The sequence below is a fragment of the Sylvia atricapilla genome, chromosome 1, assembly GCF_009819655.1.
Source record: "Sylvia atricapilla isolate bSylAtr1 chromosome 1, bSylAtr1.pri, whole genome shotgun sequence".
NCBI classification, from domain to species: domain Eukaryota; kingdom Metazoa; phylum Chordata; class Aves; order Passeriformes; family Sylviidae; genus Sylvia; species Sylvia atricapilla.
In genome coordinates, this window is record NC_089140.1 from 104,976,526 (window position 1) to 105,003,727 (window position 27,202).

General features: G+C 36.1%; 1 protein-coding gene across 1 annotated transcript in view; it reads right to left on the reverse strand.

Moving 5' to 3' along the window:
* Positions 1–27,202, reverse strand: part of ROCK1 (Rho associated coiled-coil containing protein kinase 1) — an 83,146-nt gene that overhangs the window by 41,394 nt on the left and 14,550 nt on the right. The window contains exons 2-6 of the mRNA XM_066329667.1: positions 10,267–10,348; positions 6,514–6,614; positions 5,566–5,703; positions 4,194–4,369; positions 1,394–1,478 (exon numbers count right to left, since the gene is read on the reverse strand). Of these exons, the coding sequence (XP_066185764.1) occupies positions 1,394–1,478; positions 4,194–4,369; positions 5,566–5,703; positions 6,514–6,614; positions 10,267–10,348 (582 nt within the window). The remainder of the gene's footprint in view (positions 1–1,393; positions 1,479–4,193; positions 4,370–5,565; positions 5,704–6,513; positions 6,615–10,266; positions 10,349–27,202) is intronic.

Genomic DNA, 27,202 nt, shown 5'->3' on the forward strand with positions numbered 1-27,202 from the left:
TCCAAGAAATAATCAGGATTGCATCAAGGCCCTGCACACATCACACAGCCACTCCTGCCAGCATAAATGTGTCATTTGCTGACAGGATGTACTGTAAACAGTGAAAGCTCCTCTGTTAGCATAAATGGGTCAACATCAGGGATTTTGATAACAGAACAACTGAACTGCAAGTTTTTGGCCTCTGACCCAATATACTAAGAAGACTAAAGGTAGATAAAGCTTTGAAAATCTATGTAGAGAGACTTCAAAACAGGTAACAGGTGAGAAGAACGTTTGATGTTCCTCACACTCCTGAAAAGGGCTGACAGAACTGAGATCAGTCACACTGGAGCTGTCATCCAGAATGCTGAAGGTGTAACCCCACACCCTTTTCCAGTGTCATTCAGGCACTTCTGAAATAATCCTGTGCCATTCCTAGAAATGGATCAGTGAAAAAACTTAAATAAAAATATATAACTAAGCAAGCAAAATAACTACTAATCTAATGCTGCATATGTAGCAAATCCTAAATTAAGCTCCTATGCTGAGCAGTTTTTCCTCTAGAAAGTAACCTTTCTCTTTCAAAAGACTAGACTCAAGACTACTCAAGACCAAGACTAGGCTCAAGACTACCATGATGTTTACACATAACCTCCACTTGGTTTTCACTGATGCCTTTTATTCAGCAGTTTAGTACAGTAATTTATTCAAATCTCCTGGAATATGAAGAGAACATATTGCACATATTACACCAACTCTACTAAGTACATATATTTCAGATTTCACAATGTGTTTTCCTCAAATATATGCACAGGCCGTCACAAACCAGTTTTGTTTAGAGAACAACAGTGCTACACAGTACACGAATACTGTTGCAAAGTATTTTTTTAATAACCTCAGAATACATTTTTATAAAGTAAATAATTCTATGACACCTGTTTCCTTCAGATTTGTCCTCATGCCCTGTCAGCAGTGGCTAGTAAGTACAACTGGTTTCAGCAACTGGCATGTCAGTTCTGATTCTTTCATTTCTGGCACACTCTGTAAATGACATCTCATTTCTTTGCGCTAACCGTTCATACCAAAAGGCTTAAAGAAATAACCCTGAGCATCTAGAGACAATCAAAGGCTTAACTTCAGAAAGTTTCTCTAGAGAACAGTACTTGAAGAACCATTTCTGCACTTAATATTGTCACTTAATAAGATGCATGTATCACAGAATCACAGAATGATTTGGGTTGGAAGGGACCTTAAAGATCATCTAGTTCCTTTCATTAGACCATGAAGAATAGTGAGGGAACAGAGTGGAACTTAACACTCTTCTCATCTACCTTAAAACTTCTCAGTATCTTTTCACTTCTAAGTATGTTTTCCTTTCACAAACAGAAAAGTGAAATTACAAACATATGTTTACCTTGTTCATCTTCATACAAGTACCAAAATCTGCTAACTTTAAATGACCAGCTTTATCTAGCAGCATATTATCAGGCTTCACATCTCTGAAAGAAGAAAAGAATGCATATTTAATCGACTTAACTTATGAAAACAATGGAAGTCAACTGCTTTTCAGATCCAACGCTGCATGGGAAAACAGCAACATTAAAGGATCACTATTGCCTCAATTTTTTCTGCTTTCTCTAAGTATCACAACCAACACAGATGGCTGAACTACAATATTTTTAAAAGCAGAACACAATTGAGAATATAGCCTTAAGTGACCAAATTTAATAGATGAACACTAATCTTGAACCTCAAGTTCCTAAAAAACACTCACTGGTTATGTCAAACAGGCATTGACAACATAGCCTCTTTTCTGTACCACTTCTATTTTAAGAGAACAACTGTATGTCATTTTCAAAATTCTACTATTGTGAACAAATATTTTCCCATGACTCAGGAGTGTTAAATTATATCCACCAAGTACTTTCACTACAGAAGTTTTTATAAAGTAACTGGTAAAGTGCAGCATGTTGATGTCATTGAACATACGGAAGCAGAATAGCAGTAAGAAACAATTATCAAGACGGCACAACACAAATTTCAGGAGGAAGTATGTTTCAGCGACCTCAAAGGAGCACTCTGGCCAGAACTGTCAGATGAAATGTAGTGCAAATGTACCAGTAACATTCACAAAATAATTCTGGTTGGGAGCAATTTTTGTAAGACTCTCAGTTAGCTGTCTGATCAAAGTATAGCTACAAAGTCAGATTCAGCTTCAAAGTTACATTAGGTTACTCACAGGGTCAAATCCAGGCAAGTTTTCTTTTTTCGAGGATGAAGAGTCCATAACTTTCCTCTTGCACTGTTTGACCTCCCTCATAGTGGAAAAAACAACTCCTAATGAATAGCTAGATATTCCCCTGCTGCAACCTGTGTCATCCATTGCCTTTCATCTTTTCACCATGCAACTTCAAGTCTGGTCCACCTTTTTTATTAAGTCCTGCTGGGCAGCTGGTGACTAATGCTTTCTGTCTTGCCTGAACACTGTTCATGTTGAGAACAGAGACAGTGCTGATCCTGATATCAAACCTCTGGGAAACTGGTAGCTGGTAGCTGACTTGCTGGACAGCACAGTATACTCCAAGAGTATCTAGACAGTTCTACCCGTTCAAAGCGTACCTTTCTAACCCAGCTACATCTACAACCTTGCTAAAGTCAAGACAAACATATTCTGCCCTGTCAGTGAAGCCCATCATCTTAACACAGAAGGTAATTGGTTTGGGAAGGCATCATAAATCCACACAGGCTGTTCACAATCACCTTACCATCCACATGCAGAGAAACCGTTTCCTGACAATTTAAGCCAACTGCCCTTAGGCTGGCTAGCCTTCAGCTCCTCTGATTCTCTCTTCCCAGCCATTCTTGGGGAAAGACAGGTGTGCCATTTATTTCCTTCCAGTCATCAGGATTCTCCTAATTCCCACACATCTTCCAAGGTGACAGAGAGCAGTATCATAAAGCTACTTGGCAGCTCCCATGGCATGTCCCATGTCCATATCCAGTTTGCACAACTGGGACTCAACTTGACTCTGCCAGAGCAATGCTTTCCTCTCCCAAGCTCTGCCACTGAGCACAGGACCCAAGAGGCTTCAAAGTAGACCTTATCAATGAAGGCTGGGGCAAAGGCACCAGCCTCAACCATTCCCATGTCCTCTGTCACTCAGTCCCTGACCCATTAAGCAGTAGGCCCATATTTTCATAAGTTCCTTTTCATTCATCAGAGTTGAATAGATTAACTCCAGGGAAAAACAAATTCCAAAAACTCTCCTGGTGTCAAAATAATCTAAATTTTCACCCAAAAAAAACCCCCTCTCAGTGCTGCTGGCATCTTCTAATGCCTGCTTTCTAAAGCTTGCAATACACACATACAAATGGTTCATTCAGCCAGATAATTTGCCCATTAGATGCAGCATAGCTACATAATTAATGATGCTCTACATCCTACTCAAGCAATGGATTAGTAGTTTATTTTGCTTTGTGTTTGCAGTTTTTGCAAAAGCTTACGTGTTACTGAACATTTTCAGCTTACTGAAAATGTATATACTATATGTATACTACACACTACTCAAATTCTTCCTGTATCTTCTGTTCACAAAGTTATTATTCTGCTCCTAGTTAATATAAAAAAAGCTAGAAACAGATAAAAGTCCAAATATCAAAAAGAAAACTTCTCAACGTATCCTAGAAGTGACTATATTTCACATTAGGGCAAGTACATAATATGAAACAAATCCAAGTCCCTTTGCTCTGCATCTCAATTTTCCATCTTGCCCCTCACAGGAAAACATATGGCTGGGAGATTTTCCTCACATTGTTCACAGATTCTTGTTTAATGGGTCACTGAGGCTTCAAATGACAGTGGATACTACCGTGATCAAATTCCTTAAATAGCTTTTTCTAATCAAAGGAAAAGAACCATTTTGGGGCCAACATGCTCATACCATTTGTTATTGGTTTTGCTATCTCTTGGTAAAGTGGGACAATTTTATTGCTCCCCAAACTGAGGAATATTAGCCCGCTGAAAACCTTTACTTTGACTGTATCACCTCAGAATTACAGTTTCTGATGGCAACAACTTTTCAGTTTGTAAGATGGAATAATTATGGAATAACAATAATGAAGTAATATCTTGAACTTTAAAACTGCCTAAACTGAAGTAATTCTGGCAGCATCAGAAAATAAACAACCCTCTGTAACATCTTTTTCTTTCTCACCTATGTATAAAACCCATTGAGTGAATTGCATCTAATGCAAGTACAACTTCAGCAGTATAAAATCTTGCCCATTTCTCTGGAACATCGTAGTTACTCATTAAATTCACAAGGTCCCCACCAGGCATGTATTCCATCACCATGTAAAGGTAACGGTCATCTTGGAACGCGTAAAATAACTGCAAAAAAAGCAAAAACAAAAAAATAAGCCACTTGATGTCTCAGTTATCTTTAATATTTTGCTTGCTGGCAAACCAAAGGCATTTCTGTGCAAGCTGACTTCGAAAGCAAGAGAATTGCTACAACAACTGCAGCAACTCTGCATCATTCAGGAGACCTTGTAAAAGGAAGTTAACCTCTAGAGCAACTTCTGGTCAAATCCTCCATCCTTTTATGTTACTCTGGAAGATGTAGAGTCCTGGTTACAAATTAAGATTAGTGAATTTGGTGCAATAAATCTTGAGATAATTTCAAAGAATGCTCATTACATTTAGACAAAATGTTTTTTCTCACTAGGATGTTAGTTGGCCCATATGCAAAGATAAAACTACTCTGTTGCAAACATCTGCTTGATTCTACTTGTATTATCACTAAATGTTTAGTTTTCTAAAGTTAACATTTATTTATTATATAGAAAATGAGCCTAAACTTTAAACAATACAAATATTTCCCTTAAAGTTGTCGGCCCTCTGTTCACCATGAACAGTGAGCAGATTTTTCTTTACTTAAAATTGTATGAAATTCCTAAGTTTTATTCTGAACAATCACACCCAGACAGATAGTAAAATAGTTATACCCATTTGACTTGGGTAAATCTTGAATGAGTTTGTGTAAGTCCAACCTAACAGAAGAACTTATATGCTTAAGGGTAAGAACAGTTTAAATTAACAAGCTGACATGTGCACACACAACACTCAATGATTGGTTCAGGCATCCTCCTTACAACTTCAAAGGCAGTAGTGCCTCCCAAAAAACTGTCAGTGACAACAGTGAAATAGGGGGGAAAAAAACAGAGCAGGCATAATTTGCAGAGATACACATAGAAATTAAAATATACAGAAGCTCTGTCTTAAGTACATCTTTTTGGTGTGCTGGATGATTCAAGTAAGTACTACAGAGCAGATGCACCAACATATATCTGGCAAAGATTTTTAAAAATAAAAACAATAGTTTATCTTGTAGATGTGACAAAATACAGTTTGAAGCAAGTGTGATACCTGCTCTTTTGTGTAGCATTCCTTATCTTAGTCATGTATTCCCTAGCAGACCAAAAAAAACCAAAAAAAGAGACTTTGAAACACATAATTCCAAGTGATGCAGTTTTGCAAACAAACCATTCTATAATGCAAATATTTTAAAAGTAGTATCACTTTACCTGAACAACCCAGGGACTATTAGCAAAAGCCATAATATCTCTTTCTTCCCAGAAGAATGCAGAATCAGATCTTTTTATCATCTCAAATTTGCTCAGAAGTTTCATAGCATACACTCTCCTTGAGGATTTATGCCTTACCTATCAAGACAAATGTGACATATGGAACATATTAGTTTGCCTTACTAATACATGAAGAGCATCACTGAAAACATTACTTTTCCTGCATTACCATTTAATCTGTTTTATAAGACTGTTCACATTACTATAAAGGATTATATCTTGTAGGTCCACAAAATAATTACATCTGACAATGCACTACTTTTAAAAGACTTGCTAGAATGTTTCAACGTGGAAGTCCATAGGTATATGAGTCACATAATTTGCATGTGTGTGCCTCTAAAAGGACAAATATTGGCAGTTAGTGTTGTTTATACCATAAAGTCAAAACTACAAGCATTTTCCAGAGTTCATTAGCAGATGTGTGTACTTGCTGCTGTATTTCCAGTTTCTCCCAACAGCACTCAATTAAATAAAGCAGGATTAACAAGCCTGGCTGCTAACCTATCACAAACAACACACATCTCTCATCTGGGAGAACTAGGTCCACAAAAATCTGGTGTAGTCCCTGAACTGGCAGAAACTCTTCTAGCCCTTAAGACTTCTTCAAGTGTCCATGTAAACAGTGGTAAAGGCTAATTTTCTTAATTATGAGGAAAACACATTCCATTTTAAGAGAGAAGATTACAATGCAAAACAAGTACTTGTACACTCGGACAGGATTGAAATAGGATCTTTTTTAAAACATTTCCATAAAGTGTAAAAGAATAAAATTTCACTGAGACAAAGGCTTTAATATTTAAGATTGCATCTTCTGAACACTACACTGAACAGACACATGAGGAAATACTACAGAATTAGTTCAAATGTACAAGTAGAAACTTAACTTACCAGCTGAACCTCCCCAAATGCCCCTCTACCGATCACCTTCACCACTTCATAATCTTCAGCTTTCATGCGCAGATCTCTCATTTTATTTACTGTGTCTTTATCTACATAGAACAAAATTCACATTTCATATACAGTCAGCTTAATTAAACACATTTGTCTAACTTCAATTTTCCAGTTTTTAGAAGAAGTGCTGCTCAAAGAACCTACCTTCCCAGTGAAAAATTCTCTACAAGAATGCATGACCTTATTCTCACGACCACAGTTACCAAAACCTGACATAACCTAATGAAATGACTCTACTGTGCAATCCTATCACAGGAGATCTTAATTTAGGAATTTCCTTAAAGATAATTACCTGCAAAAAAAAACAAATAGCTACGCAAAAATTTCATATCCAGCATGATCCTTCTTGCAAGCTGATCAGTATAAAATGATTATTGCTGAATAAACATGCAACACAGCTGGGAAAGTGTGTAAGAAAATAAACTACAAGACACTTGAAAAATTTTTTTTTTTAAAAAGTTTCATTTTTCTGCACTTTCATGATTCCTAATACTCAAAAAAGTAGATTTTAATTTAAAACATGCAGTGGGAATCATTGCAATTATTTATATAAACCTGTCATTCTATAAACTAGAATACTTTACAAACTCCCAGTGGGCAGATATTCCAATTCCAAATTTGGTAAAAGATTAAAACAGTCTATTTTAATCCATGTGGGTCAACACTGGCATGAGACTACGTAGAAAAGCTTCGTCCTTCAGTATTTCTAAAAGCCAGGAAGTTCTACTAAAACAGATATGCTTCTAATAAAAAAATTATGCAATGATACTTTATTTTAAAAAATAATAATCTAGGCCTAAAAGCAAAGTTTAGAGAGGAGTAAGGACAGGAGATGAAAAAGAAAGAGAAATAAAATATTTTAAGTCCATACATTAAAAACTGACAAAGCAGTTGACAGAAAATTATCATTACATTTCTACCTACACAGGCCACAACTTAAAACAAAAGCAGTCTATCTACAATAAAAATTCAGTAAGATTTTATTACCTCAGGAGGAACAAATAGTTGTGTTTGAATAAATACTCTGCGACATTACTATCTAATGTAAAGCAACCATGTACAATGCAGATAACACAGGCTGATTCTGGTACATTGCAGCAAAATTCTAAATTCTGACAATAGGGATCAAAATATTCAGTAGTTCCAACAAATAATGCATTGCCTTATTTGCCCTGGTGACAACTGGCTTACAGAAGAGAAGGAGCAAGGCTGCACAGAACCAAAATGCAGCAATCTTTGTAACAGCAAATTTCTAGCTATTGTTAACTTCTTGTTTAATAATCTCACAACAAGAGGTTAACCTCTTCTGAATGAAAAATCCTAAGCACAATCACAAGCCTTGACTATGAACGAAGAATTAAGGAAAATATATCAGAAGAGCAACCTAAGCTAAGGATTTTAAAATAATATAAGCCAAGCTTGTGATCAGTTGCAAATTGAAATTTATGCTTGAGATACACACTAACACTCAGTTGTCTTCAAACAACATGTTACAGTAACAACAGTATTGGAAATTCAACTTCCATATTCTAAGATCTGTTAAACAACGTTTATCAGGCTGCAATATACTTCAATAGGCAGCTCCTTATCGCCCAGGACCAGTGGAGGACATGGCTTATGCTGTATGAACAGCTGGGGTGGCTCCCATGACAAAAAACACCCTCTCCAACTTGCCCTGAACTTTGCTTATAGGTTCAGATGCTGCCCTGAAATAAACTGAGTCACCACTGCAAAGCAGGGCTCTCAGATACCTCTAATACTCATTTCTTTATTCTTTTAATTCTACATGGTAGAGAAACAATAAGGTTCTACATTTGCAAAAATCATCCTCACAACCTCAGCTGGTAGAGGCAGATTTTGGAGGCTCCACAAATACACAATGTAAATTCAGGAGAAGTAAAGAGAGGATAAGATAGGGCAATCAGTCTGTAAAATAAAGGAAGCAAGCTCACATATTATTTGCCATCTAGAAATTTATTTTAAATTTCTGCAAAAATGTTGCAAACCAGGCAGCTAATACTGCAAAAAAGATATTTTAAACAGTCTTCTAATAGAAATGAACATGAAAATGTCTTTTTAATTTTTTTTCTAAAAGAAATTCAAGGCAAACTAGACTTCACAGTTCCCTCTAAGGCCACTACTCACACATCTGCAGCTTGCTTTCACATTTCAGCAAACACTGCAAGTTAATGTTTCAAAGGCAATTTGAAGGGAACTAATGTGTTCTGTTCTCCACCTTCAGATTACTTCAGATCACATCTTACACACTATATAATTTATACCTAAAAGATATTCATTATCAGGTTGTAAATTTAAAAGTTTTCTTTCACTCAGCCCCAATTGCAGAAGTGAAGCTTTTTGAGACTCACTAATGATTTCACTAGTAATAAAAATTGCATTCAAATTATCTGTTGCAATGAGTATTTCCTTTGCCTGATACAACTTCTCTTTTCTCCAAGAGTTTCACCACACCTTCTCAGTAAATAACTGAGTATACAAAATGTGCATGTAACTCAGCATATGGTATCAATACAGGTTGAACTGTGAAAAGTTAAACAGAAGATTTGAGCTTAGGCTTTCAGCAACCAGCTTGCATGCAAGTGAGCCATCAACTAGACCTAGTGGACTCAATACTCACACAAATGGAGATTAATGTTAAAAAAACCACCACAAATTCACTATCACAGATTACAGTTGCACCCAATAAACCATTTGAAAACACTGTGGAACCAGGAAAAAAAACACCCCACATAAAATTCCAAGCAAAGACAAAAATTATTTTAGTCAAATTACTTTATATTTACCACAAAAAATATTTATTATAGAATTCAATTTAATTACTTGAGCCTATAAAAATCTAATAGTATTAGCTTATTTGCAAGTTTTGCCCATTTGGTCTACAGGCAGAAGCAAGTCTTCAGACAGCAAACATTTCTGCCACGATCTTCAGAACTTATCAGTTTGGCAGCCTTCAGAAAAGTTTTGATTCATAAATGCCTTATTGGGGTTTTCTTTGTTTGTGTTTTGGGGTTTTTTAATTATGAAAATTATGGACCTATTATTTCTATTAAAAAATCAACTTTGTTACTTTAAAATGTCATTACAGAGTATAATGTGCAGGAAATCAGGTTGTGGAAAAATACAGACCAAATGCAGAGAATTCCACAGACACATCAGCTGCATACACAAGTAAATGCATCAGCTAAGCAGTGTAAGACTTCAATGAAAAGAAACCTTTCACACTAAAAAACTCAAAAGCTTACAAAATACATGTCCAGTCTGTTAGTGAACAAATACTTGATACAATTTCATGGCATTGTATATTTCACTATGTCATTTTACTGTTAATTGCTTACGGTATCTTAGTACATGAAATCAGGAAACAAGTTATGGGAATCCAGGGAGTTGCCCTAACAAAGACAAGAGGCCTTTCTCTTAAAAGGCTTTGTGCCACTGCAGACAAGGCCATTTACAGGGGCAACAGATTGGAAATTCAATTGCTGAGGATGAGATCCGCATAGGCAGCTGTCACTTCTCAGTGGGAAATAAATAAATAAGACTCTTGCACCCAAAACAACTTGCACCCAAAAACTCAATGCACCCCAAATCCCTAGGTGCCTTTCAAAGAGCTAGTACAGGCGGGGTTTTTAATATTGCTGTTACTTAGTATATTAAACATTAAATACTTACACCTGTTTAAGAAGTTATCAATGTTCTTGTTTTTTCTTAAGGCAGGAAAATCCAAGTCATATACCAAAGCATCTAATCCATCCTGGAAAAAAACAAACAAAACAACAAGCAAAATTAAGTATTTGGAAAAATAATTACACATGCTGCTAACTGAAGAGCCAAGATAAAAAAAAAAAAAAAAAAAAAAAAAAAACAGTTGTCCCTATCAATCTTCCATGCAAAAGAAATCACTCACATTTATTTAATGACTCTTAGCAGTTACATGAAACAGCTGTTATTCCTTCACTTCCATAGGACTCATAAAAATTTAATTCCATGTGCTTCTATATATTATTAATTACCTTAATGATTTCCCAACTCACACGAAAATAATTGCTTTCTCCAAAACCAAAAAGAACAAGCAGTAGTTCTAATGATGTTCAGTACCATTAAAAAATCACAGTGCATCACACAGTAGGCACCTGAACATGAACTAGCAACTGGGAAATAGGACAATGATGGTCATTTAATTCTCAGAATCAAAACCCTGTATTTTATCCATTGAATTCGGTGTGAATTCTCACAAACAAGATGTTGGCTTTATACATTCCAACTTAAATCTAGGACCAAACTGCCACAAGGCCATCTAGCACCACTACCACAGCATACATTCCTGTAACAAAAGCAAATAGCATCAAAAAGCCCAACAGAAAAATACTACAAAGAAGGAGATCGTTCTAAGGCCTCATAAAGTGCTGTGAACTTAGTAACTTAAACTTTAAGTCTATGTCACTAGGCATAAATGGCTCCTCAATGGGTAGCACCTTCTTGGAGAAAAACTAAACCCAGATTTTTGGCTGAAAACCACAGACATGGCCTCCACTGAAAAATGATCAGGTATTCCAGAGAATTACATAACAAAGAATCAAAGCATGTAAGGGAGTCCTCTCTCTCAGGTAAGTATTGTACTGACAACTGCAAAAACAGAGACACAAGTCTTAAAATACAAATTGATGGATATTACCAAAGCATGCCAGAGATGTGCTATTTACTTGTCCATTCACAGCCAAGTGTTTATGTTACCCATCTTTAACCTGCTTGGAGTGAGATATTAGACTGGACATATCTGTGATCTGATCAGTTCAGATCTGACCAGACCTAATTTGACTGCTTTCAGCTTTTAAAATGATTTTTCTATGCTTTTTTCAGGATTGAAAACTGAGTCATCAATCTTTGCTAAGTATTTCAAGTAACTATGCCTGAACAAAAGCTAGAGCATAAACTTTTTGAAAGCTTATTTTCTAGAAATACATAGTTGAGAACACATTTGATATAGACTGAAATATTAGTCTTTGATCTTTCACTTCAAATTCAAATCTGTTTTTCACCTCACTCTTTAGGACTGACTTTTAACTACAAAAAATCCCAAGTGCTATCAAACTCAAAATTATTTCTTGGCTTGCAGTCCTCACTTTTAAAGTATGTGAGATAGAAATTATTTACTTCAGATATAATAAGAATAAGCATTAAAATCATGTTACAATTTGAAAATGGGTAGTTGCAAGGATAATCAAAAATACTTTAATGGCTGGATATTATCAAATTGTCAATTGCATAAAAATATCCCTTTTTAAGCTACCTCTGCATACAGTGGCTCATTTTGAACTAAGAAATGTTAAAAATAAAATTATACAAATCAAGAAAAGCATCGCAGTATTTCACTTCTCTAAAACAGTCAGGTTTTGCATCTTGTGTATTAAAGGATCTTCTTTTGGACTGACTGATGCTGAAAATAGAAAGCAAATAGCAAGGAAACAACATTTAATGAGACAGTAGTAGAAATAAGAGTTAGAGGCCAACAACAGCTTGGACTCAAGACATGCAGAAATAAAACTATGCAGGCAGGGTAACTGAAACTTAGTGAAAAATACTTTGCAAACTACTAAAAGACATCTTTTCCAAAGATACATGGTAAATACCCAGGAAACCCAGGAAAAAAAAATCAGTTCTTTGGTTCTGTTGAATAAATTCAATGGAGAACCATGATAACTGCTGCCATAGCAGTACAAAGTCTACCAGTAGCTTCTGTGCATTTCTCTCTATGCTGTGTGTAGCAGTAGGAAAACACCAGCTAGGAGGCTGCTGGGTCCCATCCAGTGATTTTTAAAAGCAAATTAAAGATGAACTGTCAAAATTTGGGGTTCAATCTGTCATGAAGACTTCAAATCTGTAGAGTCAATTGATTTGTCCAGATCAACAGCCAACACAAAACTTCCACATGTCAAGCAGAAGCACAAAATTCTCAAATGCCGGTTGGCTCTCGGGTTGTGCAATTCCCTGTTTCAGTTCAGGGCTTCCTTCAAAAGCCAAACTACAGTCTTTTTCTTCATAGGAAGGGAAATTTTAAACACAGAATACAAAACCATGCAAAAAAATGGGAATACATTTAAATTCATAACAACAATCTTTACTTTTGCATCATACTTCTTTCAAAATACTAAAACATAAGCCCATGCCAAAAGAAGCATAAAGTACAGAAAATGTCATGGTTTCCTTGGTGTCTCAGGCATGTTAGGTATTCTGGTGTGCTATTTTTAAAAGTTTTAATTTAAAGATGGGAGAAAAGTATACAAATTCACTTTTAACAGGCAAAAGCAAATTTCAATACTGATTAATTCAGCATTCACCATGTACAATGTTTCCTGTTCTGTTCCTCACCTTCCAGTTCTTAGATATGAACTCTATAAATTAAAATATTTAACTAAAAATCTCTGAAATACAGACTCAAGCTGATCTCCCATTCATTTCAAATCACATTTCAAGATCATGCAAACAATATGTAACAAAGCTACAAGCCAAGAATTGCTTCTTTAAAAGCCTCTTCAAGAATCAGCTCCCCTTCTCTACAATATTCAGAGAATAAACTATCCTGGTTCAAACTTCCCTTTCTAAAAAGGTACGGATGGGTGATATTCTATAATTAAGAGACTTGCAAATCCTTAACTCTCAAAATAATTATTTTCTTCAACTGAAGTAAGTTTCTGAAGAAAAAAAAACCAGCTTGGTATTATTTTAGTGTCAGACTGCAAAAAAAAAAAGACTAAGCTTGAAGTAATTTTATGGAATCATAATTAATGGAAGTAAAATATTTGGGATACATATTGTACAAAATAAAACATGAAACAGCCTATTTCACGTACATTAGATAAAGCAGAAGAACTTGCAAATATGACAGGCTGTCCCAGCACAAAGGGAAGCACAGAAGCAAAGCTATTTTTAAATGCTATTACTGCTGGACAAACAGGGAGGAGCAAACAAGCTCCAAGTGAGTGCTGATTCAAAGTGGTGCGGATCAGAGAGATGAGAATACACTATGGAGTTGTAGAAATAATGGCTTACAGAAAAAGGGTAAAGGCCAAATCAGACATGAGCATTATTGTGGCTGCAGAGATAGCTCATCTCTTAGCTTTCTTCATTTCATCTTGCTCAATCTTTCACAATGTCATCTGACTTTTCTGCCAAGACAGAAAAGAAGGGACATCATCTTTCGCTCAAGACCAATAGTAGCCATACTCTCCTCCTCTTAAAGGATGACAAGATGCCATTGTAATAGGCAACTATACCTCCAATAGTTCCATGCACTGTATTAAAAATAAGGTTGCCTCATTTCCATGACGGATTTTTCCTCCACTCGGATGGATTCCATGTATTTTTAGTATGTATCTTCTTTAAATACAGCACATTCCATTCTTCTTGGAAACATATATTGTGGCTTAGAGGTATTTTCAGCTAACACTAAATTCTGACTGATTTTGTCATTACAAAGCAATTTTCCTGTTTAGCTTTCAGGTCTACATAGACATTTTCCTTTTAATAGTTAAATTATATTACTAAAATAAATTGGTTTATACCTCCACTTACATGGTAGCAGTATTTCAGAGGTGATTAAAAAAGAAGAGGGGAAAAGCTTCATTTCTAATGTTCTTCAGTTAGTTTCATGGTCTGATATAGCCTTTTCTATACCACATTCATTCAATGTTATCTACTTAAAAGACCTCATTTTATCCTTAATTTTTTTAAAAAGACACACTAGGGAGTTGTTACAACATGCAGAGTTCTTCTTTATGAAACCAACAATTCCACATATTCTGTTGGTTTCATTTCATTCATTACTACACCATACTTAAAAGTTTAAAAGGTACAGTTGTATGGAATAAAATCAAAGGTCAGTCTAGATGCATAGACTGGCTCTGGAGATGACAATAAAAGTGTCCAGGAAAGAGGATATGAACAAGTACTGCTCAGGTGTATGTGTGAGCCAGAAATGGCACTGGGGCACTGTCATAGTTAACTACAATAAATATTTTCTAGGCAACATCTTCTTTGGTGATTTGTGTCTAAATGTTTTGTAAGATTTCGTTTCTTGCATTTACAGCATTGTGCAGATATGAATTCCACCAGCTATAGGCCATATAAAAGTGTACCTCATTTTGAGCTTACCACTCTTTAGCCAAAAAAGGGACAATGACTCTTTACCCATCTCCCCCAAGAGACAGCTTTACACACTTGCAGCATTTCACCACTGGCCAACTCTCTTCCAATTATCCTTGTATGAAAGCTATTTCAATTCCCACCATCAGCACCATCTGGTGATCTGTTATTTCCACCATGTGCTTTTTAACTGGGGCAGGGGCACTTTTGAGAAAACTGCACGTTGTATTTAAGTTGTGAGCACACTGTAAGTACACAATGCTTTACAACAGTTCCTGCTCTGTGCTTCATTGTATTTTCAGTTATTCACTGAAATATCTGGTAAATTTGTATAGTCACTGTGTACTAGATTGATTCTTCCACAAAACTAGGCATTACAAATCAAAGCTAGTTCAATATAACATAAGGACATGAAGAGTGAGTTTTTTCTCCTATGCACTCACCCAACACTTAATAATGAATTTTACCTACCACTTTTATTTAACCAGCTATGCACCACAAAGTATTAATTTCTTCTTTGATTTGCTAGATCTTTAATTTTTACTGCTCTACCATCATTATTATTCACCATTTCAGATCCGTTATGACAGTGAAATACCATAGACCTGTTAAACTCCAATACCAATCTGTTTTGAGTAGACTGATCACCAGCTTTCCGTTCATTCATTTATCCATAGAACTAGCCACGCCCAACAGCCTTTTTCATTAGTTTCCCTTCAGTTTTCCTGAAAATACAGAATGCTCTAACATAAAACTTACCATTAACACATACATTAACTACACAATCTATTAACACTAAATTTCTCAGGTTGTCATGCTAACTTCTTTTCATTAAATTCATCTCAAATGGACTGGTTTTCTTCAGTTTGTCTTAAGCAGTCTCAGATTAATGAGATTTATTCCCAAATTTTGGTCTATAGCTACCTCCAAAGTTTTAATGCATCAAACTGCCAGTACTACTATGACTATACTAGACTTCTTTACTCTGCAACTGCATTCCCTACTCTCAAAACTCACTACAATTATGCAATGCTGGTTTTATTCAGATATATGAATGAATATTTTACAGGGATATTTGAAACCATCAACCAATTCCAATTTAGCAAAATATATCTCATGATTCATAACTGATAAAAAGTACAAAATGCAGTATATTATCTACAGTATCAGGGTACAATTATAGCATTTTTATATTTTGAAATTTTATTTCATACACATTTCATTATGATGTAGTATATCTAGCCCAAAATAAATAAAAATACATGAAATTCAGTTGAAACTTTTTATTGAGACACAATTACTTTACTATTTATTTAGCATTCAAAGCACTAAAAAATACTTAATAGGTATTACCAGCATAAAGTATTTGCATTCCTTGGACAGACTGAAGGTTACCCAAGTTTAAACTCTTTGCCACTTTTCCTTTTTTCAAGAGACAAAAGTAAGTATTAGGATCTACAACCCTTAACTATCTGTATTTTAGACAATACATTATCTGTATTGTAAGCATTTTCCTGTCACTATAGCACTATGAGCTTCCCTCTTGCTCTCAAATCAACAAACCTGACTGACCTTGATTTGCATGTTCATCGTAATTCCTAATAATGTCCTGTCATACGTTAAGTGAATTCTCTGCTCAACTATGTCAACAGTGCTACATTTATCTCTCTCAAGTACACAAAAGATCCCATTAAGTTTTAAGTTAATCACACTCATTAATTTCGCTGTCCAAATAAGAGAAAACTGCAATTTAACACTTCATCTTTAAAGTGGACAAGACAATGTAGACAGAGTTAAAGCACTTCACTTAAGAATTTTCATTAAATTGTTAGAGCAGGCAAAGTACACAAACTGACACATGAGCCTGAGTAAAAGGCCCTTGATTCATCACCCAGCATGACACAACTCTACAGAGCTCCTTGCTTCCTAGTATCCTGCAAAACTCATAGGAGTTCTTGCAAATTTGGTTAAACAGATATTTCAAAAAGAAATATTGGGAGGTGGGGTGTTAATTCGATAAAGAGCTAAGAGTTTGACTCAATGAAGATTTAACACCTGAATAAGGAGATCTTGAAACTTCAAGGCAGCATTATTGAAAGCAGAATGGATTATTGCTTTCATTTTGGCCTTTTAAAAGGATTATTCCAAGTGTAGTTGCAAACTTCACCCACATTCTGTCTAGTTCCATGTATAAGTACATGTACTTGCCTTCTGTTCAAATAGTAGCTGTTCAACACTCGCACTGACAAATTTCCTACATGAATCACCAGATTGTAAATCAATACCGATATCTCAATTGATATTGATATACGCAAACACATACATCAAAATACCCATTTAAACTAACACCAGAGCCAGAAGACTTCTCAACATTGTTATATCCATATTAGCACTTTAGGAAATCTCAGGCGCAAGTCTACAGACAGTAGACACATACAAGCAGTAATGTTTTTTCACATGCACTTCTGGGTGTTGCTGTTTCTTCACTCCATCAATGGATCCTACCACCTGAAGCATCTCCTAAAATGAACTAAAAAGAAATGTAGTGCAAATCTGTGAAATCAACTTACATAGAATAAGATTGCACGAGTACTGCCAGCACCCACTACACACCCCAGTCCTTCACTAAAACAGAAGGCAAGACATAGCTCCTTCCCACCAGAGCCCCTCTCTGTCCACTGACTAGATGGAGAAATCCTGGGTAACTAGATGTGTTCTGAATGACACCTATTCTTGGGACTATTTCATGGCTAAAATTATGGAAAACTGACATTGTTTGAAGATGCATTCCAGAAAATGTGTTTCTGTGGGTGTTTCTTTCCCCTCCAAATCCTATCAGTATTTTACAACATTAATTTTACTACATTAGCATAATTTCTTGTGGTCCATAGTCTTTATAGCCAAACTTCAATTTATTGCACTACTGTTTATTATTTCAATTTGTCATCAGAATTCATTTCACTTAGTATTCCATCTTTAGGAACAAATACCAGATGAGAGAGCAGTGTCTTCAAGGATGATGAAGAACACAGACCAACATAGCACCAAGAAAGTACTTCAGTAAGATCTAGGCAGAAAACAGGTACCACATAATTTGAAAATACTTCAGAAAGATGTGAAACAGGAGTAAAAGCTGATTGCCATTAAGTCAAACGATACTGATTCATTTCACAGCAAGTGAGATCGCTGGATCCTTGCAGCTTCATTTCCTTAAAAAAGGTTCACTTGCATTGGTTAATATGCTCTGTGGTCGAAGTTTTACAAAGCTCCTATACCAAATGTGGCACATTCTACCATGAAAAGAATACTTTACATAAAAAGACTAGAGCAGTTGTAGAACTATCTGGAAGGCTACAGAGATTCTTTATATTTTAATGTGTAGAAAATAAGAAAATAGATAGCCTACTTTAAATGATTTATCAAACCGTGTTTGACTAACACTAGAATAAATAAAGTCTAAGTACAGCTTGCAAAAACTGCCCTTTTCAAGAAAACTGTACTAAATGTGATTAACACAAGTGCACCTAAAACATATATATTTAAATAGCTTTAAAGAAGTAGGAAAACTGGTAGTAAAAGAACTGACTGATGTTTATCACCATGGAAGCAGCATTCCACAGCCAGGGCAGCACTTGGCATTAGGAAATGCCTCACAGGTCTAGAGTTCCCAGCTACTGTAACAACTGCAACTAGAGATGAGCAGACAACCTGACACATTATCCACAGAAATACCTCATGGTGGAAAAAAGTGACTTCACATCCTTTCCACTTCTTAAAGTTATGGTATTAACCAAAAATACAAGGCAAGCCCTGTTCCCTCAACTAAGATATAAAATAACTACTTTTTTTTTTTTAAGCCAAACATCCCTTGTAAATGACATCAGCAAATGCTCTTTGAGGCTTTGAGGTCCCCACAGCTTCCTTGGTTATCCTGTGAGGGCAGATTCTTCCACAGGCCGCACAGAGATCTGCCATTGCGATTTGGGAGTCCCAACATTTTCATTTGAAATACAAACACTTAAAACTACCAATTTAGACCAATGGGAATCAACACTCTAAGGAACGCTCATTAGAAAGCAAAAGTAACATGGATAAAAATTAACACTATGGATGCAAATACTAGCACATAACTTCCCTTCAACAAAATGGTATAAAGACAGATCAGAGATAGGAAAGAATGAAGACAAACTGGTCCAGTCCCAGCTCAAAATTCTAAGGCTTCTTTTGCAGCAACCTGCAAGGAGTCGAGGAAAGACTTCAACAAAAGAAAAGAAACTGCACGACTCCATTAAGAAATAGTGGTATTTACCAAAGGAAACAGAACCCCCTCCACATCTGTTGCCTAGGAAATTGCTGTCTGCCTCCCAGATTTTTTTCCAGGCAGGTATCCATGAAGCCTGACTTCAGAAAGTAAGCCTTAGTCTCTTGCAAACAACATAAATAAAAGTGCTCTAGCTCTTGTAAAAGCTGTCAAATATGTAAAGCAACTTTAGATCTCTTAGCTTTACATTATAGGAAAATCAGAGTAAGTTCTCCCACCAACAGTTTAAATTGCTGCTTCTAGCTCTCCCACCATGCTTTTGTCTGAAGTGTGATACCTCTACTATGAAAAAAATAAAAATATATTACCACCAAAGTATGCAATAAAATGAGTCACTAGAAAGGATACTAATTTTTCTGTAAAGCAACAATACCTCAGCCATACTGAACCAGTTGTCACCTGCCCTGGATTATGTTTGCTGCAAACATAAGTAAGTGCTAACTACAGATATAAACAATAAACTATACAACAATAGAAAGGCAAGTTCTCTCTTTAGCTTTGACAATTTGGTCTCTGGAGATTATACTAGTTCAGTAATTATCCTTTAGAAAAGACTCTAAAAGGTGTCTCAAGGAAAAAAAAAACCTCTGCTAGTAATAATATCCACCCCACAGAAATATAAGCCAGGGACTGGAAACAGAGGCTGAGAACAAAAGTACTTAATTTTTTAAACAGAGCACAGACAATTCATTGAATAACTTTTAAGAAAGAGTGCGAACATCATCATTTTTCCAGCAGTCTGGAAACACTGCACAAAATCTTCCCTTTTTCACCACCAAAAGGGAAATTCTTCCCTAAAACTCTACAAGTCAAAACACTTCTATAGCCAATGGGAGAAGTCCAGAAATGAAGATTATGAAAGAATTATACTAAAAAAACTCTGTAGAAACTGAAACAGTGATTTATATAGAAATGTGCCTTTCCTTAGTGTCACATGCCAAACAGCCTGCAAAACGAAAAATATGGGAAGTTGAGCACAACCAAAGCAAGCAATCAACTCTGAGAAACTTCTCTGATTGCGCAATCTCTTGTCAGAGCTCTCGCTACATTTCTGCAATAAACATTCCAGCACAAGCAATCACACGTCAAGCAGATATTTGAAATATGCAACTAAACAAGAATTTAACACTATTTAAGAATTCGTGCATCATTAAACAGTTTTGTGTCACAAACCCTAGTGAAGCCCATAGACCTTTTCGTGCATTGATTAAAACAAAAACTTCACTTTCAATAAAAAAGATGTCTGTCTGCATAAACCCAATGTTTTTCTATATTTGTTCTTTTTTCCATGATGGATACACCCACAAAAATGACTTTTAAGTAATGTTATTTTTCAAAAAGGTTATAAAAATTCCATGAGAATTATTTTAGATATAGACAAGTTATTTCTACTCCCAACCACTAAGATTAACAGGATTTTGTAACTAACAGGAACAAAACAGCAAGTTCTTCACATTTTTGGGAGATTTTCACCGCTAATGTAGAACAAAACAGTTCTGCTAACAGATTGTTTCCAGAGTCCAGAACCCAAAGAATTAAATTTACAAATTTATCAATACAAAAAACATGCTTTTACCCATTACCTTTAAGCAATTAATTTTAAAAAGTATGAAGAGACAAGTTCTCTTTCAAAACTCACCTGAAGAAAAAATGGTAACATATACAGACAATGCCACTAGTAACATAATTTTAATTAAAACTGGATGTTTAAGTAGATATTCAAGTCACTAATAGTGACTACTGACTACTTTCAGGTCAAATAATACTCCCCTAATACATGCTTTCAGAGAAGTTGTGGATGTCTCATTCCCAAAAGTCTTCAACACCAAGTTGGACAGGGCTTTGAGCAACCTGGTCTAGCGGAAAGTGTCTGTCCACAGCAAGGGGGCCGGAACTAGATGATCTTTAAGGTCCCTTCCAACCCAAATCATTCCTACAGTTCTCCCATTTAAACCAAATCTCCTCTATGTACTCTTCTTACCCTTTCTGACACTGTAGTAGAATCATGACAAAAATCCCAAATGCTTTGGACTGCATGTGAAAAAAGAAAGGTGTAACTATAAAAGCAAAAACCTACATGAAAGCATGGTTCCACAATCCAGTACAAAAATGACAGAACAGAACCAAAGCTGTCCATGAAAACTTAGGTTTTCTACAAGCTGCAAGTCACTCACTATAATCATTAAGGTTTTTACCATAAGTAATACTGCAACAATATAAGCCAGTTTATCTGGGGTTTTCAAGCACAGTATTTCAAGACTAGAGGAGGAGAGGAAGCATTAGAAATCCATGAGAGGATCCAACAATTTTAATTTCAAGAAAGTCCAAAGATGTGATTTATAATGCTTACAAGCTTGTTAGGGACATGTAAGTAAGTTTTTCTTTGCTCCTTTTCAAGCTTTGAGACCAAAATTTGAAGAAAACTAAAGCCACTGACTCCATACACCAACAAAGAAGTGTTTCCCCAGTATTTCCATTGCTCAAGCATGAGACATGCATTTCTAATGGTGTTAGAGAGCTGAACTTCATACAACAGTGGTATTCAACTTCTACGACACTGGGTATTTTCACCAAGCTCATATACTGCAATCATAGTGATGAAACATACTAAAATGCTAAGAAGTAATTGTAAAAGCAACTCTTCAACCAACTTCTCCAGCTACACCAAAAGAGTAAGTCAACTTCTCCCTGAAACCTTCTTCCTACATAGCACTCCAGAACCTCAGAAAACCATTCCCCCCACCCAAAGAGGATAGAGTAGACTGATACATGCACTCCAAAGGCGTGATTTTCTTCTGGCTTTAGAACATGGGAGAAAACAAATCTTAACCCAAGAGGAAAGAGAGCCAGGGCTGTCTGGACCATTGCCACAACCATGGAATCCTGTCAAAATCTCTCTTGCCTGTCCTTACAAGGGAGCAAGACTGAGCTTGGGCTGATTAACTTAATCTCTACAGGAGATGAGGGCAGGCAATATTTTTGTCACACCATAAAAGCCTGCCATGAGACAAATCAGAGCACACTAACATGACATTTTGTGTTCCTCCATCCCACAGACCATTTTGAGGAGTTGTCATTTAGTTTCTCATTAAGCAGAGAACAAAACTGATAAAAAAGTGTTTCCTACAAAATAAACCAAAAGGAAATGAAAGGCTATTTTTATTTCCATCCAACTTCTATATGATTTTTACACTAGCACTTACTTTCTAAAAACATTTTTCCAGTATATGATTTTTTTTAAGTCATTAAAAACACTGCATTCTTGGAAATCTACACGAACTGAGACTAGAGATATATTGTATGTGTGTATAAAAATATTAAAAAACAAAGTAATTCAAAAGCCATGTCAAATGAGGTCAGGTAGTATCTGCTACTTCCCACTCATATAAATTCTGTGTTTGTAAAACACTGAGGAAAGTAGGTTTCCAATTTCTAAATACTAAAAAATATCAACATGAGATATTCTGGAATGTAATTAAAGAGCAGCAGTATCAGTTCAAAAATTTAGAATCACACTTTTGTCAGACATCCTGCACTTCCCTTGCCAGAAGTCTGCTGGACTACAGAGCCAGTTTCTGAAGAACTACATAAAACATGGATGGAAACAGTAATTATGGAAACAGATGTTTGATACCAATCATGTCATTTTATAAATGAACATATATAGCCTCAGAGACTTGAAAAGGAAATGAAAAGGCTAGTTGTATCTTTTTTGATATTCAAACAAAACGCACTGACATTGAGGTAAACCATCACTCAATTTAACTAAACTGATCTACTAAATTGAACTACAGATAAACAATTTGACTTAGGAAAGGAAAAACCCAACTATCTGACATTAGAAAAGGTCTAACACCAGGATGTGTGTGCATACATCCTCCATACACAGATTTACACATCCCAAACAACCAAACATTTCAAATAATTATTTTTTTAAAAAGTGACCTACCACATCCATTCAGATTCACATTTTACAAACTGTTTGCTTGGCAAGGGAAATAAAAAGTACCAAACCCTTCAACAGAGACACAAACTCCTTTGCACTTGCAAAATAACAAGTAGTTCATGATGCAAAGCTCTATATGCTTAAGGCAGTCTTCAGAGAAGACAAGCAATGCAGCATTTCATCTAATTCTGTCATGTAAAGCACATTCAAAATCCCCCTTACTTGCCTTAGTCAAGATAACACATTGTGTAACTTGCAACAAACAGAAAAGAACTGAATTTCCTCTTTTCTGAACCGCCGCAGATCAACTCTAAGATCACGTCACATTCACGTGTTTAGAGCTCTCTTTTCATTCCTTCCAATACAGAATTAAAGGACAGTATGAGAACTGGTCATTTCTTATAATTTTGTCCCTTTACCTACTGAACTATGACATAACAGATTTCCAATTTATGTAACCTTACCTCACTGAAAAACGTCTTACTCTGCTTATTCTCAGAAGATGACACTTTGTCCATTTCGACAGATTCTGTTAAAAGCCAACTTTTATAAATAAGAACACAAGTAGAAATAATACCTTTTTTTGTACATGTTGCCATAAAAATTAAGAAAACAGCAGAAAACCAGCCTATAAATAGATAAGCTATTCCTTCTGAAAACCAGTATAGAAACACATGTCCAGCAACATGTGTTTCTGGACATGGCTGTCCAGAAAACAAGAATAAGAAAATTCAGAAAAAGAAGCTGAGGGGAATAGTTCTAAATTCTCACATACTATTTCTACACAAAAGTCAATCTTAACAGCAGAAAATCTTCTGAATATCCTACAGCCTGACTTGTTCAGTTTCCAAAGGCTGTTCAATGTCATGAGCATGCTAAAAACCTATTTTGAATTCCATTACTAAGTTTTTTAAAAATTTTAATTACTAGCAGTAAGATCTTAAAAATTACAAAGCCAAATTAGGATAATATATCTTATTACATTCCTTAACAATCCTCAATATGAAGGACACCTCTGAGTGTCTTAAAAGCCAACATAGCTTAGATCTTCTATCAAGAGTCAACTAACAATACACTGAATTATTCTGAACTAGCAGAAACATAAGAACCTGATGGTAAAGGGATGACTAAAAGACATCCTGATCTAACCTCTTTTCCTTGCAACACCACAGTGACAGTGACTGAATTTGCCTGTCACCACAGATGTTGGAGCATTCCATTTCTGCAAAAGCACATGTGGAATGCCAACGGCCTCACATAACTGCAGCTGAGAGAAGATCATAAACAATAGCCAGAATTTGATTTGCTCTTTCCACCGACTTCTTCCAATGCATTCTTATTTCATCTTATACACCTTCTGCTATGGGTCATGTAGCTGTCCTCCTGGCCCACAACCCAAAACATAAGGAGGAGGTAAATTCTAAAAGGCCCGTGGCTAAACACTACAGCTGCTGAATGGAACATGAGGGCAGTAGCTTTATTAGATGCTGGCTTACAAAACAGAGACAAGAGGCTGCTGTAGAAAAACTGTGGCCTCACTCTTGATGGACTGGCCTGAGAACTGTTATACAGAACCCTGTAACGCCACTCTCATTGTATAAGTGGAATTCTATAACAAATCCCTGGCACTTTTAAGTTTTATTACAGAAAAATAATCTGCTGAGAAATAAAATACACTTGAAATTAGAGGACAGTTTAGACTTTTTTCTTTGTAATTCTTTGTGCTCCATCAGAAATACAGATTCAACCAACTACTTCAGTTGTTTTTTTAAAGTGTACCTGAAGCCTTGATTTTATGCCCAAATAAACTACGTATCTTCATCCAGTAAAAGTTAAATGTTGCTTGGCTCTATCTGACTGTATATGGTAACAACCTTTCATATCCAAATTACCGGTATTACTTCCATACTCACAAAGAAGAATTACATCCTACTAACTGAAAGCTTCATTCTATGCTAATTCTTAATTTGGAGACATACACTAATCAAGCAACTTCTCACCTTAAACAGTCATAAAACAAAACTACTAGCTCCTGATAATTTTGCAAGTTTCTCTTAGCTTAGCAGAGGTATCTTTCCAATCTAAATGGATAATTTGAACTTGCTGGTTTAAATCCTCAGAATATTCTTTCCCTCCTTCCAGATAGTGATCATCTTAACTTTTAGAGTATTAAATGTCACTGAGACAAAAATTAACTCTGTGAGAGCTGCTTCCTGTTGCTCTCTTTTTTTAAATCCAGATACTATCGCTATTTAGAGTTACCATTTAGAGTGAAAAATATTTAAGAAAAAATACCAGTTTATATTTTTGTCCATTTAAAAACTAGATTTGTTACACATGCATTCTGTGGTTGAGTTTCTTCCACGTCTTCAGCCACTACCTTTTTTCTCTTTAAGTCTCAGTCTCATGAGACCAGACCTGCTATTGAAAGAGAAATTAACATTTTGGTGCTCAGCACAGATACCATAGCCTGTACAGTGTCACCTCAGAAAATGAGACCTTAATAGCTGAGAAAACAATTTGTACGCATAGCACATACCAGTACTTTGTGCTTAACTAGCGCTGCTGCAAACATGTTGTTGCACTGATTTAAGAGCTTCTCTGAGGCTCTGAAAGAAAGCTAGGAAAAGGTAAAGGGAAAACCAACCAGTGAAACAACACAGAGGTGTTTTCTCCAAAGAAAGAGGATCACAGAACAGTCTAGATTTGGTGGCACCACAAAAGTTCACCTGGTCCAACTCTTCATGCTAAAGGGAGCCTTGATGAGATTGCCCAGCACCCTGCTGAGTCCTGAAAACCACCACGAATGGGGACTCTACCACATCTCTGAGGACATTGTTCCAGTGACTGACTACTGTCACAGTAAAAAATTTCTTTTGTACATAAACCTCTCCCAGTGTACGTACAGGTTGACCTTCGTTTTCTCCTCCTGAAAAGACAGCTTTCATCTTCTTTGTAGCTGTCCTTTCAGTACTAGAACACTGTGATGAGGTCGTCCACACCTTCTCTGGGGAAACACCTTCACTACTCCCTCATAAACCAAGTTCTCCAGCCCCTTGATCACTTCTGTGACCCTTCTTTAGAACTCTTCTTGAATTGCAGGAACAAGAACTGGACACCTCCCTACAGATGCCGCCTTATCAGCACTGAATAGAATGATCACATCACCAACTCTGCTACTGACCCCTCTGTAGATGCAGCCCAGGATCCAGTCTGTCTTGGTTGCTGCTGCCATGCTCTGACTCATGTCCACCTTGTCATCCAACAGGTCCCCAGGCCAGCAAGGCTGCTCCCAACCTCACAGATCCCAGCCTGTCCCGGGCTCTTTGGTTGTGTCATGCCAGATGTAAGACACTGCACTTGACTTTGTTAGACTTCATACCGTTCTTGCCTGCCCACTCTTCCAGCCTGTCCAGGTCTCTCTGCAAGATGTCTCTTCCTTCCAAAGGGTGTCCTCACTACTCAGTTCAGCATCATCAGCAAATTTACTGAGGCTACTTTCAATGCCACCATCCAGGTCATGCAGGAAGATGCTGGACAGCATTAGGCTGTATCGAGTATCCACCCCTGAAGACCTCACCTGTAACAGGCTGCAATCCTGAGTAAAACCTGCTGACCACCACAAGTCCTGATGTATTTTAAAAATAGTACATATTTGATGTCTCAACAAAATTATTTCAACGTTGTATTAGCAAACTTTAGGTAGATTATTCCTTGTGTAATTTTAGTGTCACTGTTCAGTATACAGAAATATTCTCATCACAGTTTCCTTCCAACAAAATCTAGAGTAGAAAATTATAATTGCACAGTATTGAAAACAAGAACTCCTATTAACTTTTCTGAAGCTTAGAGTACTTCAACTGAATTTGTAGATTTTTTTTATTTTAAAGGAAAAGGAATGTCATAGGTTCACATTTTCCATTACATATAGTGTGTATATATGTATATAAAAGTTTGTAAAGGTACTGAGCATAAATTCCTTTTCATCCAATTAATTTATTTAATGATGATCTTGAGTGATTAATGAAGCTCTTCACAAAAAGGCTTTCCTGGAAATCTGTTAAGCATGCCTTCAGATTTAAAAAGCAAGCAATAGTTGCATGTGAATTCATTAAGATACAAAACCACTACCTACTCAGTATGTAAAGCTGCTAAGAAGAAGAATTATTTCAGAGAAGTTATAAACTTTATTTATTACA